General features: G+C 34.8%; 1 protein-coding gene across 2 annotated transcripts; it reads left to right on the top strand.

Annotated features, from left to right (window-relative positions):
* The first annotated feature begins 619 nt into the window (after nt 1-619).
* EndoA (SH3 domain containing GRB2 like, endophilin-A) lies at nt 620-18,755 on the top strand. Of its 2 annotated transcripts, none has more exons than XM_075291001.1 (2): nt 620-2,511; nt 18,518-18,755. In XM_075291001.1, exon 1 carries the CDS (start codon nt 1,152-1,154, stop codon nt 2,265-2,267), a length of 1,116 nt encoding a protein of 371 aa, XP_075147116.1. In that variant the 5' UTR covers nt 620-1,151; the 3' UTR covers nt 2,268-2,511; nt 18,518-18,755. The 2 variants fall into 2 exon arrangements, with proteins under 2 accessions (XP_075147116.1, XP_075147128.1); XM_075291013.1 differs by having other exon boundaries at nt 620-2,591.
* Nucleotides 18,756-19,016: the final 261 nt, after the last annotated feature.

Raw genomic sequence — 19,016 nt, 5'->3', positions numbered from 1 at the left:
ATTTTGTTTTTATTACTCATTATTTGTTATATTGCCATTGTCCCCAATCTCTCACCAAAGGAAAACCACCCCCACACAGTAGCCTTCAACTTGACATTTTAAGAAGTAGTCGGTAAATATAATCGAATACAAGTAGCCGATGGCAGAGCATTTGGTAATACATATTTCGACGCCGTTAATTTTGTCTTATTTACAAATTATACTTTGTAAATTACATCAGAAATAAGTGGTGGCAAAATGTTAATGAATTCTTTTCTTTCAACTTTAAGGCTGGTTAGCACCAGTAAGTGGAAAGTAAAATTTCAAGTGCAAAATAGCAATAAAGATAAGGATATTTTTTGCTTTGACTTTGAGGGAATGATCCAAATAATTCAATAAATTATATTTCCTAATAAAAACATAGTAAGGAAAAGCAACCATTAAAATATTTGATTTTTACTTGTGAAACACAAACTACCGGACCGGTACCGGCCTTAATTTAGCAAATAAATTTTGATTTTAATATTCCAAATTGTCTTGTAGCAACTTTGAATTTGCAATAAATCCGCCCCCTTTTGTTTGTGCTAACGCCGTTGATGTATTTGCATCCGACTTTGTCGATTATCGACTACTCGTCTATTTATCGACCGAGTTGCGAGAAGAAAAATTAAATTGTGTAAACGTCGTTTGAGAGAGCTTGCAAAAAAGCAGCCCCCTAGAAGAAAAAAATCACTGAACGAAGCAAGAAAAGTTTAACAATTAGCAATAGAAACATTACACGGACAAGAAAATTAATGAAAAATTAGCACAATAATTAAAATTTAAGAAATCTGAAATCAAGTGAAACTAGAATCAAAGTCAATTTTCATTTTCGTCCTCGTGAACACCAAACCCACAAGAAAATCCAGAAAAGCTGAAGGTGATTGATTTTTTTCTTGTCGTCGTCGTTGTCCATACCGTGAGTGTGTATATACAGAGGCAGCAGTAATTGTTGGGGAGAAAGCAGAGAAAAGCAAGTAGCCCAAAAATCATCGTCGTAAAGTGAAAAACTCATTCAGTAACAGATCAAGCAAGCAAAGCAACCAGCCCCCTAGACCACATACAAAAAAGTCCAGTTTGAAAATTCCATTAGTAGTATAACGACGACGAGGTTAAATTAATAAAACGGAAAAATGGCTTTTGCCGGATTCAAAAAACAGATTAATAAAGCAAATCAGTATGTGACGGAAAAGATGGGTGGTGCCGAGGGCACCAAACTGGATTTGGACTTCATGGAGATGGAAAGAAAAACAGACGTAACCGTCGAATTGGTGGAGGAATTGCAAATTAAAACCAAGGAATTCTTGCAACCAAATCCCACGGCCAGAGCTAAGATGGCAGCCGTCAAGGGCATCTCCAAACTATCTGGACAAGCCAAATCGAATACGTATCCTCAGCCTGAAGGTCTCTTGGCTGATTGCATGTTGACTTATGGCAAAAAGTTGGGTGAAGAGAGTAGTGTTTTTGCGCAGGCGCTAGTTGAATTTGGTGAAGCGCTGCGACAAATGGCCGATGTAAAATATTCACTGGATGACAATATTAAGCAGAACTTTTTGGAGCCACTGCATCATATGCAAATGAAAGATCTGAAAGAGGTTATGCATCATCGAAAGAAGCTGCAGGGACGGCGACTGGACTTCGATTGCAAACGTCGCCGGCAGGCCAAAGATGATGAAATTCGTAGTTCCGAGGAAAAGTTCGCCGAATCATTGCATCTTGCCCAGATGGGTATGTTCAATTTGCTCGAGAACGATACGGAGCAAGTCTCGCAACTGGTGACTTTTGCCGAGGCTCTCTACGAATTTCACTCGCAATGCGCTGATATTTTGCGCGGTCTGCAGGAGACCTTGCAAGAAAAGCGTGAAGAAGCCGAGGCGCGTCCCAAACCGGAGTTTGTTCCCAAAACTTTGCTCGATTTAAATTTGGACGGCACGGGCAATGACACGGAGAGTTCGGGCACACCAGCCCACCATAGGGGGGCTGGTGCCTCTCCGCTGCCATCGCCCATGCGTTCGCCTGCAAAATCGATGGCAACCACACCGTCGCGACAACAGATGCAGCCCTATTGCCAGGCTTTGTACGATTTCGATCCTCAAAATCCCGGTGAATTGGGCTTTAAAGAAAATGAAATAATCACGCTTCTGAGTCGCGTCGACGATAATTGGTTTGAGGGTTCACTCAACGGTCGCACAGGCTACTTTCCCCAATCGTATGTGCAGGTGGTTGTACCACTGCCAAATGGCAATTAAAGGACCTCCTCCCCCCTACCCCACCCCACACAGTCCGCTCCCTCATACTAGCCCCCCCCACCCACACACATACACACATATATATGTACAACAACACCACACCAATGATGTTAGGATGATGATGATGATAATAATGATGACCATGATAACATCCAACAAAAAGGAGGCTGATGCTGTTTTGTGCACATGCACATGTCATGTGTGTATGTTGGACGGTGACGACTACGATGGAGATGATAATGAGGTAAAGGCATCAAGCGTTTATTAGGAAATATTTAGCAATGATTATGAAATGAAAAAAAAAAAAAATAACATCTCGAAGAAGTAAGTTTTATATAAGAGCCTACTCAAACTCTACATACTGTCTTGTATTATGTATGAATGAATGAATGAATTTTTTTGGTGTCTATGAAAGAAAACAAAACATAAAAAGAATTGGCAAACAATAACTAATTTATTAAAAAACAAATTAATTACAATTAAATTATATATATTATAAAAAACAGCATTACAATTAAATTTTACAATTTAAATGTTAATTATAAATTTATCAACAAAACAAAAAAAAAACCAAATAACAAAAATGCATAAAAAAATCGCAAACAAATCCAAAATTAGAAGATAAAAAAATCAGAATGAAAGGCAAAAAACACAAAACCAACAACAAAATTTATTCAAAACATTTTCAAAATGAAATGCTTCAATTTTTTCGAAAAAAAACCCCCAGACGATAAACAAAAAACAAACAAAAGAATGTGTTTTTTCATTTTGGTTTGATGTGCTCATAAAAATATTTTTTAATACATACTATTTTTTGATCTCTTGCTATTTTTATGATTTTATTTTTATTCAATTTCTTTGGTTTATTCAATTTTTTTAGCAGACCATAATTAAATCTTACAAAATGGTTTAGTATTAATTTTTTTTTGTGCTAATATTTCTTCATTCATACATATTTTAACAAACTCTAGTATTTATTTTCAAATAACCTCCATTCCTTCGGTTGTTTGGTGAAGAAAATCTATCTTTAATTACATTTTTCATTTCTAGTCGAAAAAAAAAACATTCGTTAGAATTTGCATTCCATAACAAACAAATGTATGAATGCACTCTTTTTATGTATGCAAATAATATTCACCTGAAATTGTATTTTATACAATACGTCAAGAGTATTTTTCGTACATTTCGTCTTCGATCAGTTCCTTAATATTTTCACACCAGCAATCATCGGCCATATGGTACACACACAGGAAAGGTATGTCTGTTGTAGTGGTGTGCAGGTGACACAAAATTTTTGTGAGTCGTGAAAGAAATTTAAACTAAATCTCGGGAATGTGTTTGAAAAATGTGTCGTGCGTGAGAGCGAAAATCATATTTCGTTCGTAAATGTGCGTGAGTAAATTTTCTTCGATATCACGCTCTCGAAAAAATTTCACGACCCAATTCAAGCTAATGATAAAATTCATGTTCGCGATAAACTTCACGTTCACGATAAAATTCACACTGACGAAAAAAATATGGGCACACAAAAAAATCACACCCGCGAACAAATCCACGTTCACGATTAAATTCATACTCAGCATCCATTGCCTAATGGTTCGCTGGTGAACCATATTTAAATTCTACTACTTTGGTAATGGTTCCGTCGTGAGTTGTGAAAATGTTCCTTACTAACGAGTAATTGCAGCGAGTCATGAGATTTATCGTCAATCACGAGAATTTTCGCGAATCGTGTGAATTATCGTGGATCACGAGAATTGTTGTGATCCCAAGAATTTTGGTGAAGTGCGCAAATTGTCTTGAATAGTGCATGAAGTTGAGCCTTTACACGTTGATCGTACGTGAATGTGCGTGAGTTTGACTTTTTCCTTTTCGTGAATGTGCGTAAACGTGAATTCCTAACCACATGCCATGCGTGAATGTGGGCGAGTAGAAATATTTCTTCATGAATGTACGTGAGTGTGATTGAAATTTCACTCACGCGCTCACCTCTAGTCTATTGTTACTGAAAATTTAAAGAATCGCAAAGGTTGCATCATAACCTTTGCGATTCTTTAAATGTTACTCGGCCCCCAAACAAAGAGAACTGCATTATCGACACACATGTAAATTGTTTTTAATGTCAGTACAGTTCCATCCGAAATTTGCGCTACCCATAAGGAATGTATTGTTATATAATTGCTAACGGGAAATCCGTGACGCGCTATTATCGACTGTTCGCATTTTACTCCAATAAATACATTGCAAAAATGTGTTATTGGCACGCAAACGAAATACCCTCTAGTGGTTCATACCGAAATGGCGGGGGTAAAAATGACGCAAGAGAGGAATACAGTGAAGTGTCGATAACAACATTTCACGAAGTTTTCATGCAGAAATAATCGTACATTTCTTTGGATAGCGAAATATTTGCACAAAATGCATAACGGTCTTTAAGCCCAATACGCGTTTCGAAAAGAAATTTCGCATGAAAGTTTTGCTATTGAACTTTCGATAGTTGGCTTAATGCGCCGTCCAGACTATAAGTTTATCCGGACGATCGTGCTCGTGTCGAACATATCCCAAATATTGGCCACATTATAAGTTAAGTCCAAAGGCATATTTATGGGATCGATAACACGTTTACCGATTATATAGTCATCGCCGACAATTCGTATCGATTAGCCACACTGTAAAATTCTTTACAAACACAGGCATTCCGTCCGGAAAACTTATACACGCAAAAAAATGTTTTTCTGATTCAATCACGAAATTAATTGATTCAATTAATTGTTTAATTGAAATGTCTTCAATCACAGAAATGATAGTATCAATTAAAAAATTAATTGAAAGCCAATTAAAAATTAATCGATCCAATTAAAAAATTAATTAATACTATATTAGTTTTTGTGATTGATTTTTGTTTCAAATAAAAAAAATTGTTGAATCGATTAAATTTTTAATTGAATATTTTTTAAAACTCAATTAAAATTTTAATTGGAAAATTTTATGTGACATTTTTTTCTGTGTAGTCTGGACGATGCATTACCTGTCCTAAACCCCTCTCACCTTTGATTAAAATTGACAAATATGTGTGTCGATAAAACAGTTTTCTGCTAATGCATTCATAAGGACACGTACACGAATATAATTAATTAAATAATTAAGGCGGTCTGAACATTTTTGTAAGTAATAGAAAATTCAAATCAATATGAGGACCATACACGCAAGATAAGCGTCGTTATTCTGGTCCGATTTTAATCAAATTTAGTATAGACGACGTACTCAACTGTCCTAAACCCCTCTCACCTTTGATTACAATTGACAAATATGTGTGTCGATACAACAGTTTTCTGCTAATGCATTCTTATAAGGACACGTACACGAATATAGGTAATTAAATAATTAAGGCGGTCCGAACATTTTTGTAAGCAATAGAAAATTCGAACCAATATGAGGACCATACACGCAAGATAAGCGTCGTTATTCTGGTCCGATTTTCATCAAATTTAGTATAGACGACGTACTCAACTAAAGTTCGAAAAATCTGACCCAATTTGAGATTTTGCGTTCATATGTATATGTGTATAGTCTAATCCTTACAATATGGCCAAATTATAAACGTGAAATTATCAAAGTTTAAAGCATGAACTATATCAGATTATTTTTGTTCGATGCAAATGACCCTTTATTTAAAAATAAATCATGGCAAAATTTTATAGAATATATTTTTGACAATATTTCTAAATGTGCTATTACCAGAGTTTTGCTTTTGGTTTTCAAGAAATGCATCATTCGGTGTTCTTAAAAATACGGTTAGACTATCACACGTCCGTTTGCGCTTGACTAGGCCTTTTCTAACTGGTTCTAAATTAAATCTTTCTTATAAGAAAGATATTAATGTCAATGCCTTTTGGTTTTCCCAAAAATGCATCATTCGGTGTTCTTGACTAGGCTTTTTCTAAATGGTTCTAAATTAAATCTTTCTTATAAGAAAGATATTAATGTCAATGCCTGACGTTGAGCAGTGAAAAGTAAAGTTTGTATTTAAATCAATACAATAGACTAGTAAAGCCATCCAAACGATAAGAGCTTTTTCAATTAGAAAGTAAAAAATTGATTACAATTTAGTACTTTGAAACTTTTAAGTTTTCCCAAAAAAATCTGGGCTTGTACACTTTGTTTGTATTAATTCTTTGGAATGGAGAACGAATAGTTATTTTTAATAGAATTATTTTTTATTTATTTGCATTAAGTTTTGCTTTATTCATTTTTGCCATTCTGTGGGCAATTCTTTATTTCCGATGTATTGGTAAACAAAAAAAAAATATTGATAAATAAATAGAGAGTGCCTGCAAAACTAATAAATTATATTACCATTTCATTTTAGATAGCCGCCATTATTATTTGTTTAGCATTTTATTGAGTAACCTCAATTATTTTTTTCAATTAACACATATATGAATCAAACAAAACCAACACATACAATTTTACCATACCAATTTTATTAAATAACAAACATTGTTAAAATCTTTATGTGTTCCTCTCTGTTACTTCCTCTATAATTGTCCAGTTTAGAAATTATGAATTATCTCCAAATCAAAAAAATAAAATTCCAATATACATATTATTGAGATAAACTATAAAAAAATTTTTTTGTAAAATTTAAATGTCCTATGAATTTTACATATACAATATAATTATGAAATGAACATCAACCACAAGACAAAATCAAGACAAAAATCTCCAAAAAAAAGGAAATTTCTTTCTATTCTAATGTTTAATTATTATGTGTATTTTTGACCTCATTGTTATAATTGCTTTGTAAACAAGCAGTTGCTTTACAAATTATAAAAAAGAAAAACATAAGAGAATTCACAAAAAAATAACCAAGATAAGGTCCCAATTAATACTACAAATGGTGTCTCCCACATCTTTGTGTATTACTTATTAGGAATGAAAAAACAAAAAACAAAAACATTAAAAATTTATGAGTATTTTATTTAATTGTATGTATATTCTCACAAATAAACATCAAAAATATTATTTGATTTTATTACGTTCTTAATTTGATGTTTTGCCAAGTGTTCCAATGGACCATTCTATATGTTGGTAGCGTCATGCTGATTCATTACAAATAAATCAATATATGTACATACATATATATTATTATTTTTCAAATATCTATTATAAATATGTGAACAAATATTATCCTATATATAAATATAGATATTAATTTATGATTAATCTGTACTAAATGACAATACTCTTAAGCATCTAGTGGTTTATAATAATTATTGTGAAGTAAATATTTAAATTGGTAATATGTATCTCCATACGTCTAATAATTGTGTATCGAGGCCTAATTTTTTTTTTGATGTACAGTGCACTCGCGGTAACGTGAACTAATTAAAACCAAGAGAGTTCACGTTAGCGAATTTTTGAATTGGTTCAATTAATTTTTTAATTGACTGTCAATTACTTTTTTAATTGATATTATCATTTCTGTGATTGAAGACATTTCAATTAAAAAATTAATTGGATCAATTAATTTCGTGATTGAATCAGAAAAAAAATTTTTGTGTGTAGTAATATTAAAAGTTTAATTTAACTTCATGAAAACATTAAAAAAAGAGATCCGAAAAATATCAGTGGAATTATAAAGCAATTTAAATTAATAATTAAAAAGCTAGAAAAAAACCAAATTAGATCACTAAAAAATTCCGTTGGTGTATTTGAAATTGTATTTGGCATTGTGAATCTGCCTTTAACGTAAAATGTCATGGTTTTCAGCGTTACGTAGTAGTTAGTATAAGAAAAAGAGTGTTCACGTTATGCGGAGTTCACGTTAGGCGGTGTGCACGTTACCGCGAGTGCACTGTATATGAATTTTTGCCGAGTTTCAAACATAGATATTCATTAGGTTCTAAGAGGCATCTCGTGTTTCTCAAATTATTATATCGCCTCTGATAGCCTTTAGCTTAAATGAAGTAGTTTTTTTATCTAACGCTTACTGAATATCATCGGTGTCAGGAAAGGTCATGAGTGCCCTTGGTTTCCTTTTATTATCTCCAAAGAAGTTCCTTCGGAATCTTTGGATTTTTGCTACCGAAAATTTCGCAAAAGGCATAACGGCCTATAGCATAAATTGTTGCTGTAATTTTCTTAAGGGTGGTTAAAATTTCAAGGGCCGATGTTGATTTTGAATAAAACACAACCTATTTAGGAAATTATTGTAATTTTATTTTATTATGATATATTGTTATTACTCAATTATGTATGGAACAAAATATCGGCCAAATAGGCGACGCAACCACGGTGGCACACCTTCATCCGATGGTCCAAATTTTCGATGACGCTGAGGCATAATGGTGGTTCTGTGCCGTTAATGTGCCGAATTATCTCATCCTTTAGCTCTTGAATTGTTGCTGGCTTATCGACCAACATCTTTTCTTTCAAATAACCCCAAAGAAAAAAGTCCAACTGTGTCAAATCACATGATCTTGGCGGCCAATTGACATCGCCATTACGTGAGATAACACGGCCATTGAATTTGTTACGCAAAAGAGCCATTGTTTCGTTAGCTGTGTGGCAAGTGGCACCGTCCTGCTGAGTCGACATATCGTCCACATCCATATCTTCCAATTCGGACCATAAAAAGTTCGTTATCATCTCACGATAGCGAACACCATTCACAGTAACTGCCTGACCGGCCTCATTTTGGAAAAAATACGGCCCGATGATGCCGCCAGCCCATAAACCGCACCAAACAGTCACTCATTGTGAATGCATTGGTTTTTCGACCATCACTCTTGGATTCTCATTCGCCCAGATGCTGCAATTCTGTTTATTGACGAATCCACTGAGGTGAAAATGTGCCTCATCACTGAAGATGATTTTCTTCGAAAATTGATCATCCACTGTTGCAATTTCTTGGAACAATTTAACACGTTGTTGGATTGTGTATCTCTCCATGGTTCAAATTGAGTAAGTCTGAAATAGAGAAATGTCAAATAAAATTCGGAAAAAACTTGGCGTTTAGGTGTGGCCCTTACAATTTAACCACCCTTTATATAGCGCTAATCGCCAAACGCAATTGGCATAAATTTTACTTGAGATCTAGCAACTTAGTTATGTCGAGGAAGAGGGCTGTATGCATTTCAATGTGCATTTTTTTTTCAAAGCTGTTTTGTATTTCCCGTCTGTTTCTAGTCTTATGGACTCTATAAATCATGTTTGTGCGTATTATTTTCTATTGCTTGTTTCCAATAATAAATGGATGAAACGCCAAAACAAATTTGTTAGTAGACATGGCAGATAAATCTGCTAAAATAACTGATAGTCTGCTATAAAAGGAAAGCAGCCACTTTTTTCTATAGCAGTTGTTATGGTTAGGTTAGTTTATGGACGATGACATCAATTTATAGAAAGGAATTGGTAACCACTTAGACCCTATTGGTCCATTGTGATTCCTCATAGTTGTTTCTTCTTTTCTCCACCGTAGAAAAGAATTGCAATTCTCCAATCTGTAGAAAGGAATTCGTTACCACTTAGACCTTAATGGTCCATTGTGATTCCTAATCGTTGTTTCTTCTTTTCTACACCAGGATTAATCCCATCATATTTGCTTTTTCAAACGAGTTTTCTAGGTGATCAATCCAGAAGCTTTCATTCTTCAGATAACAGCCCCGTATATCAGTAATATACTGAACGAAAAAGGAACCCAGTATTTGATGATAATGGCGGATTCTGGCACAGAAAATGGTATAAAAATCATTAAGTCAATCCTTACCATGTGCTTTCCAAGTATGCTACGTCCTGTTGCGATGCCTATTAACGGTCTTAATACCTCTCTATGCATCGCCATTAGAAATCCAGAACTCTTACAAGCCTTGCCGTTTGCTCGCAGAGGAACCCCAAGTCATTTTCCGAAATAATAGTATTGAGTCAATACTATTATTTCGGTCAATACTATTATTATATGAAGATAGCAGGTGCCAAGAACAGAGTAATTTTATGCTGTTCAGTGATAGTTCTAAGCTCTCTAAGACAGCGATTGACTGCCTCCGACGTTATATTTGCATTACCCAATGCCTTTATTACTGCCTGTCTGTCGATGAAGAATCTGATATCGCTTCTGAATATCAGCCTCATTAACAGGAGCTCTGCAGCTTTTACAATGACAAATACCTCCGCCGGAAAAATGATGCATCCGCTGTCCATGTTATATTCCCAACTCTTCGCAGAAAATACCACTGCCAGGGCTTTCAAACATCTTCAATCCATCCGTATGTTCAGACATGTTCAGACCCCCCAAGACGTATGGGCCCAATCCTCTATAGTGGGGGGAAACTTCCTTAAAGATGCTGACATGCGCCGTCATATCTACCTCTTCATTACGAATTATTCCATAATGTCCAGGTATCCAGCCCAGAGTAATATTATACTGTGAGAACTCTAAGCTCTTTACGACACCGGCTGTGATGTTTGCATTACCAAAAGCCTTTATTGATGCCCGGTGAAGAAACTGATATCGCCACTGCCATAGCATTCAGACATTTTCACTCCATCCGTATATATGTTCCCCAGATCTCCAAAATGTATGCGCCCTTCTACCCAATCTTCTATACTTGGGATAATCGATCTCAACTTGACATCACACATATGCCGAGTTGCCACATAGTCTGTCCTTATATGTTAACCAACTGAAGCAACGAGTTCTGTGTGTCCGCAAACCGCGTTTCCAAACGAGTCCAGGCTTTTCAGTTTCATGAGTATCACATCAGCTATTTTTCAATATGCAGAGCAAGTGGGCAGACTGCCATCAATACCTTTTGAGCTGCGGTAGCCGTTGTTCTCATTGCACCAGTCATATAAATAAGAGTCGTACTGTTTATTCTGTTGAATTTCTGTATATGATTCCGAATGGTCCACCAGACTTGGCATCCATAGGAAGCTACTGATCATATAACTATTGAAAAAGCAAGTGAAACAGGGAGGGCTTCCTTCCCCAACGTTCCCTCAACCAGTTTTTGGCAGGTATACAGTGCCGCGTATTTTAGGTTAGGTTTAGGGGAAGCCCGACATTTTCCGGTTCACTTGACATTCAGTCAATTGTAATACCACAGTCGGGAACTTCTCTCTTAACACTGAGTACTGCCCGATTGTAAGCTCAATGACTAGGTACCTCCTTTTTATAGCCGAACACGATCGACGTTCCACATTGGTGTGAAACCACTTAGGCAGGTTTTGAAACATTCAGAAGTGTCAACATTAATGAGAGAAGATAGTCCAGCGTTGAAAAAACTTTTTGGTGTATGGTCAAAACTGGGTCTGAACCCACGACCCCAAATATACAAGGATGGTATACTAACCATTGCATCACGGTGGCTCCATGTAGCGCGTAGCTCTTCATTAGAGGAAAAGCTTTATTGTCTAGCCACTTTAGTCTGGTCTCCGAAAACTCGTAGGTACTTAGCCAATTCTTTGAAGTTGTGGGTGTTTATATCCGTTGGTTTTTCTTCCTCCGTCCTGTTATTTCTGTATACAGTGCCGCGTAGGTTAGTTTTAGGTGGAGTGGCAGCCCGATATTTAAGGCTCACTTAGGCTATTCAGTTCATTGTAATACCACAGTGAGGAACTTCTATCTTAACACTGAGAGCTGCCCGATTCTAAGCTCAATGACTAGGTACCAATTAGAGAAGCTTTGAAACACTCAGAAATGTCACCAGCATTACTGAGAGGGGATATTCCAATGTTGAAAAAACTTTTTGGTGTTTGGTCGAAAGTGGGTTTGAACCCACGACCCTAGATATGCAAGGATGGCATACTAACCATTGCATCACGGTAGCTCCCTGTGCCGCGTAGCTCTTCATTAGAGGAAGAACTCTATTTTCTAGCCACTTTAGTCTGGTCTCTGACAACTCGCAAGTACTTAGCCGATTCCTTGAAGTTGTGGGTGTTTATATCCGGTAGGTTTTCTTCCTCCGTCCTGTTTTTTCTGTATATGCTTCCGAATGGTCCACAGGCTTGGCATATATCGGAAACTACTGGTCTTATAAATAGGAAACTACTTGCCTGTAAAAAGCACCTGAAACAGGGAGGGCTTCTTTCCCCAACGCTCCCTCAACCAGCTTTTGGCTGGCATACAGTGCCGCGTAGGTTAGTTTTAGGTGGAGTGGCAGCCCGATATTTCAGGCTCACTTAGACTATTCAATTCATTGTAATGCCACAGTGAGGAACTTCTATCTTAACACTGAGAGCTGCCCGATTCAAAGCTCAATGACAAGGTACCTCGTTTTAATATACGCATACGAACGACGTTCAACATTGCAGTGAAACAACTTAGGGAAGCTTTGAAACTCTCAGAAATGTCACCAGCATTACTGAGAGGCGATATTCCAATGTTGAAAAAACTTTTTGGTGTTTGGTCGAAACGGAGTCTGAACCCACGAATTCGAAAAAAATTCCCGCTTTCCCGGGAAAAACCCTAATTAACACTCAAACCACAGTTCCAGTTACCGGAATAGGAACTTGTAGAAATTTGTAAAGCCTCTTTATATCAGAGATCCAGCCCAGTTTTTATACTTAAATTGAAATAATTTATAAGGAAAATTTGTTAACTAAATTCACACACAATAAATGTTAATACGAATATGTGACAGTTTTTATAGATGGCTATAGTAATATTTTAAATGGCCTCGGAAAAATTCAATCAATACAAAATAAAACAAAAATTATGTTTCCAAGTGTGCATAGAAGAAGACACTATAAATTCATATTCTCATAAAATGTTAATTACAATCTGTATTGTAGTATTGTAAGCCAAAAGAAAAATATTCTATATAACATTCAAACAATTCTTCAAATACCTAAATCCAAAAATATTCAACAAATTAATAAAAAAACACCCACATTGGACATCAGCTACAAGAAATTCAAATTTAAATGTATTCATTAAATAATTTGTTATCACTAGTTTTTAAGTATGTAGCATACTATTGTTATTTATACCATATATGAATTATTATACATTATTTTATCTTCAAATGCAGAAGGAAAAATCTTCAATTGTTATCGCTTACGAGTGGTTCACATGTGTACTACCCACAAAGTCATAATTCTATGAAATAAACACTAACCATACAAAAGGTATACTATGTGTCCAATGATGCATCAATCAATGCATATTAGTAGCATTATAAAATTTATATATAAAATTTATATGCATATACATAAATGTGTGTTGTCCTGCGACAAGTTGCTTATATTAATTATGTACCATTGGCTATCTTCCCCTGGTTTTGTTAATTCTTTTCCTTTTTACTTAGAACTTTTAATTTATTAGTTGTCATAGCCGCTATATGAGAAAAACGTGCTTTCAACACAATTCACTATAACGAATGGTTTTACTTTGTTTTTTGCAGCAAAATGTTAATCTCTTGAAAGAATTTCATTCGTTTAAAGAAAAAAAAAAAATACATGTGGATTGACTTTTAAAATTGTTGTTAATGAATTGCAAGAGAAATGTTTGTTTATATCGGTATCGAAGTAGTCAACATCGAACTATTTAAAGTTATTGTTCGGAACATCCACAGTGTTTACGTTAAAACAAAACTTATAAAAAAACTTGTTTTAATGCGATGAGTTTACCATATCTCTAGGAGCCACCGTGGTGCAATGGTTAGCATGCCCGCCTTGCATACACAAGGTCGTGGGTTAGATTCCTGCTTCGACCGAACACCAAAACATTTTTCAGCGGTGGATTATCCCACCTCAGTAATGCTGGTGAGATTTCTGAGGGTTTCAAAGCCTCTCTAAGTGGTTTCACTGCAATGTGGAACGCCGTTCGGACTCGGCTATAAAAAGGAGGTCGCTTGTCATTGAGCTTAACATGGAATCGGGTAGCACTCAGTGATAAGAATGAAGTTCACCAATGTGGTATCACTATGGACTGAACAGTCCAAGTGAGCCTGATACATTGGGTTGCCACATAACCTAACCTAACCCTACTCTATTCTAGCTGTTTGAATTGAGCTAATAATAAACACACAAAACACGATGTTATCGGCACAAAGCGAAAGTATAATTATATCAGTAATACCTCATTACCATGTATTTTGTATTAAGAGGATCAGTCGATCGGTCGATAACAATTGTTTTCCCAATTTTTGTTAATAGAAAAACAATTTCTTATTAGTAGAAAGCTTTTCCCAGTCTAGCTCTGTATTTATCTCGGATAAAAATGTTGGTTACATATCAATAGTAAAATTTTGACATTTATTTCCTATCGAACATCTTGAAAACAAATACGAAAAGATAGGTGTTAATATCGTTAATACCACGTATTTCGTATTGGCAGAATCATCGGTCGATAACAGTTGAAAACCAATAAATTTCTTATGAGAAGCAATATTTTCATAGTCCAACTCGGTATTTAATTCTGGTACAAATAGTCCATTTATTTCCTATCCGACAGCTTGAAAACAGATACGAAACCCGGTATTATAGGCGTAAAGCGAAATTATGTATCATAATTATTATCCGCAATACCTGCTTGGCATGTATTTCCTATTGCGAGAAACAGCAATCGGACAATAATTTTTACTAATAGAAAATAAATAATTTCTTAAAGAGTAGCAAAATTTTCACTCGGTATTGAAAAAATGATGGTTACGTGCCGATAATACACATTTACACATTTATTTCCTATCGGACATCTTGAAAACAAATACGAAACGGAAATACGGTATTATCGGTACACAGCGAATGTATGTTTCCTGATTATTGTCTGTAATACCGAATAACCATGTATTTCGTATTTGCAGAAATATTGATCTGTCGATAACATTTGAGAAACAATAAATTTCTTATGGGTAGCAAAATTTTCACAGTCCAGCCCGGTATTCATCTCGAGCAAAAATGTTGGTTACATGTCGATAACACAATTTTATCATTTATTTCCTATCGGACAACATGAAAACAAACACAAACCCCAGTATTATCGACATACGTATCATAATTTGTATCAGTAATACCGCATTACAACGTATTTCATATTCGGGAAACCAGTCGATAAATAAATTGGCAAAATTTAAAGTAAATATAATTGTATTTTACTTTTGCAGATTTATTTAATTTTCATTATAGCGGCTAAATTCATTCTTAATAAACACCTTATGCGCTTTACAGGCTATCAGTTATTCCGGACGGAATGTCGGTGTTTGTAAAGAATCTTACAGTGTGTCGGATCGATACGATTTGTCGGCGATGACTAAATAATCGTTAAATGTGTTATCGATCCCATAAACATGTAGCAGTAACGATTATGCCTTCGGACTTAACTTATAATGTGCACAATATATGGCATATGTTCGACACGAGCACTGTCGTCCGGAATAACTTATAGTCTGTAATGCGCTTTACAGACTATCAGTTATTCCGGACGGAATGTCGGTGTTTGTAAAGAATCTTACAGTGTGTTGGATCGATACGACTTGTCAGCGATGACTAAATAATCCTTAAATGTGTTATCGATCCCATAAATATGCAGCAGTATCGATTATGCCTTCGGACTTAACTTACAATGTGCACAATATATGGGATATGTTCGACACGAGCACTGTCGGCCGGAATAACTGATAGTCTGTAAAGCGCATTATTGGTAGCAAAATTTTCACAGTCCAGCTCGGTATTCATCTCGAGCAAAAAATGTTGGTTACATGCCGATAACACAATTTTATCATGAAAACAAACACAGACCCCGGTATTATCGACATACATATCATAATTTTTTTTCAGTAATACCGCATTAACCAGTCGATAAATAAATTTGCAAAATTTAAAGTAAATATAATTTCCTTTCACTTTTGCAGATTTATTTATTTTTGATTATAGCGGCTAAATTCGTTCTTAACACCGTAGGCAGTAAATATTTTCTATGCCTCTACTTCATGCAGTTGAAAGTAAAATTGAATTAATTTCAAAATAGAATATAAAACTTAAATTATATTCGAATATTTGTGCTAGGAAAAATTCATTTAATTAATTTTATCGATTATCGTTGTATTCTTTACATGATCAACTAAGCGTAAACTGTTTTATCGGCATACAGGCGAAATATTTAAAAGATGCGATTGGTAGTTAATTACACGGCATCTAACTCAAGCGGTATATAATTTTTTTAATATGGAATAAAGAAAACAATCGTACAGGCACGATGTTATCGACTGTTTAGATTTTTTTCTTCCATAAGAAATACCTGGTAAAACTGCATTATTGGTATGCAATAGAGTTCGACCGAAGCAAGAATTTTTGGCCGAATGCCGCTTCTTCGGTTGATCTCTAGTATGCAACTGGAATTTGCACAAATATTGCATATCGGGCTATAACAAAAAGTTCATAGTGACGGTATCAGCGTTATCGATGTGCCTCTTTATTGGCAAATTTGCCACTTTTTTTGTGCCACCTCTTTGAGATGTTATGCTTCTTACCCTTTTAATTCACTTATTTGCTGTACAATTTGTTTAACTCAATTCCAGTTATGATTACGGAAGTGATGGGAGCCATAACAAATAACCGGAGAACTCAGTCATATCCATACAATATTGTTTTAAAGCGGATGCGTGTGCAGCCTAAAATAGGCACCAGATACTCTCTCCTGAAAAGATAATCTATAGGAGTGATTTTGAATGAACTAGAGACAACATGCTCGTTCGCTTGGTTTCATTCTAATTTGATACAGTCTTATTTTTTTATTAAAAAAGGTGCGTTATTCAAAGCCTATGAAATGAAAATGAAGCTTTTTGTGCCACTTTTTTTGTATGCTGGTTATATAACTACATAGAAATATTCTGGGTCGCGGTAAAATTCTTAGTCGATCAATCGATGTCCGTCCATCTGTTGAAATCACGCTAACTTCCGAACGTAAAAACAATCCACTTTACACAAGTGGTACAAGTACTTGTTTTTAATGTAGGCCGAATGGTATTGCAAATGAGCCTTATCGGACCACATACATAGCCCCCAGATTTGGCTTGCGGAGCCCATTGGAGAAATCCGATCCGATTGAAGTTTGGTACGCGATGTTAGTGCTCTCCAACAACTATACAAAACTTGGTCCATATCGCTCCATAATTATATATAGGTCCCGATATAAAACGACCCCCAAAATCTGACTTCCGGAGCCTCATGGAGGAGAAACAAATTTCATTCGATCCGGTTGAAATTTGGCTCTCTAATTTGTGCGAAAATTTTTTTGTGGATCACAGTTTTTAGTCGAACTTTCTACGCAACCCATGGTGGAGTGTACTAGAGCTCGACCGAAGCGGGTTGTTTTGGCCGAAGCCGAAGCAGATGTTCGGCAAAAAAAGCAATAATCGGCCGAAGCCGATTATTTTCTCAAATTTGTAATTAAAGAAATTTGGTGTTTTTTTAGTTCAATATTAGAATATGTTTTTAAACAAATACATAAATACAACAATAAAAGGTAATTCATTTGATATTATAGTGACAAAACAAGATTTTTTATAATTTTTTACGTATTAATTGTACTGGGTGTTTTGACTGAGACAAATTCAACAATTGGACAATTCAATATCAAATAAATTATTCGAAAAGTTTCGGCTTCGGCTAATCGGCCTCTTGATGCCGAATGCCGAAGCCGATGCTTCGGTCGAGCTCTAGAGTGTACATAAGATTCGGCCTGGCCGATGACGGCTTCGGTTAATCGGCCTCTTGACGCCGAAGACCGATTTTTGGCCGAATGCCGAAGCCGATGCTTCGGTCGAGCTCTAGAGTGTACATAAGATTCGGCCTGGCCGACATGACATACCCTAAAAATGAATGACTTATCGGTGACGAAGGTATTTAGATAAGCCTCATATTCATAAAACTTAACGTAAATTTTAAAACTACTGTACCTTACAAATACGTTCGATAAACTGTCCGTAAATTATTATGAATATGGGCATAAGGCAATATATTTTTTTACCTCAGTAGATTTAAAATTGTTTAGCCCAATAAATGGGCTAAATATTTCTTAAACCCCTTTTAAGCAAATCAGGGTAATTATTGTGCAAAAAATATGCTTAATAAGCGATAAAGCTTGCCAACATAGATGTCCTATTTAGTTCATTTGAAAAAATTTAATAATTTTATCTTTTAATTAATTGTATTCTTCTTTCTTATATCGCTAGATAGTAGATATTTTTTTAATTTATTTTTTATAATTTATTTCATTTTTTTTTTGTTTTTATTTTCTTATTTTTCAGACATCACTAGGCCAGACATTGCCATACATGGGAAGAGATATACTAATTTCTTCTTTATAGTTTTTATTTTTTTAGTTGGTAGCCAGCACTAAAATAAAAAAGAATGTATTTCTTTGGAAAATATACCTAACTGTACCTCTAGAATTCCTCTATTGCTCTCAGTAACTGCTTGTTTACAAAGCAAACTATAAATGTTTTTTTAATTGTAATACAAATAAAATAAAATAAAAAAACAAAATCGAAATTCTATAATCCTATTCTTCTTCTCTAAAACTCTCTGTCTCTTTATATTATAATAAATGTGTGTTGTTTAATTTTGTTATTTATTATTATTATTATGTATTATTATTATTATTATTATTATTATTACAATTATATTAAATTATACAATATATGGAATTATTAAGGCTAATAAAAAAGAAGAGAAAACATAAGTTTAAACAAAATAACATGAACATAAAATTATTAATAATAATCTAAATTATATACATGTATATTT

The sequence above is a fragment of the Haematobia irritans genome, chromosome 1, assembly GCF_050003625.1.
Source record: "Haematobia irritans isolate KBUSLIRL chromosome 1, ASM5000362v1, whole genome shotgun sequence".
Classification (NCBI taxonomy): Eukaryota; Metazoa; Arthropoda; class Insecta; order Diptera; family Muscidae; genus Haematobia; species Haematobia irritans.
Note: the sequence above shows the minus strand (reverse complement) of the source record. Positions and strands in the feature narration are given on the sequence as shown.

Bases quoted from the DNA above. Each gene is read 5' to 3' on its own strand.
- EndoA (XM_075291001.1), top strand. From the start codon at position 1,152: ATGGCTTTTGCCGGATTCAAAAAACAGATTAATAAAGCAAATCAGTAT.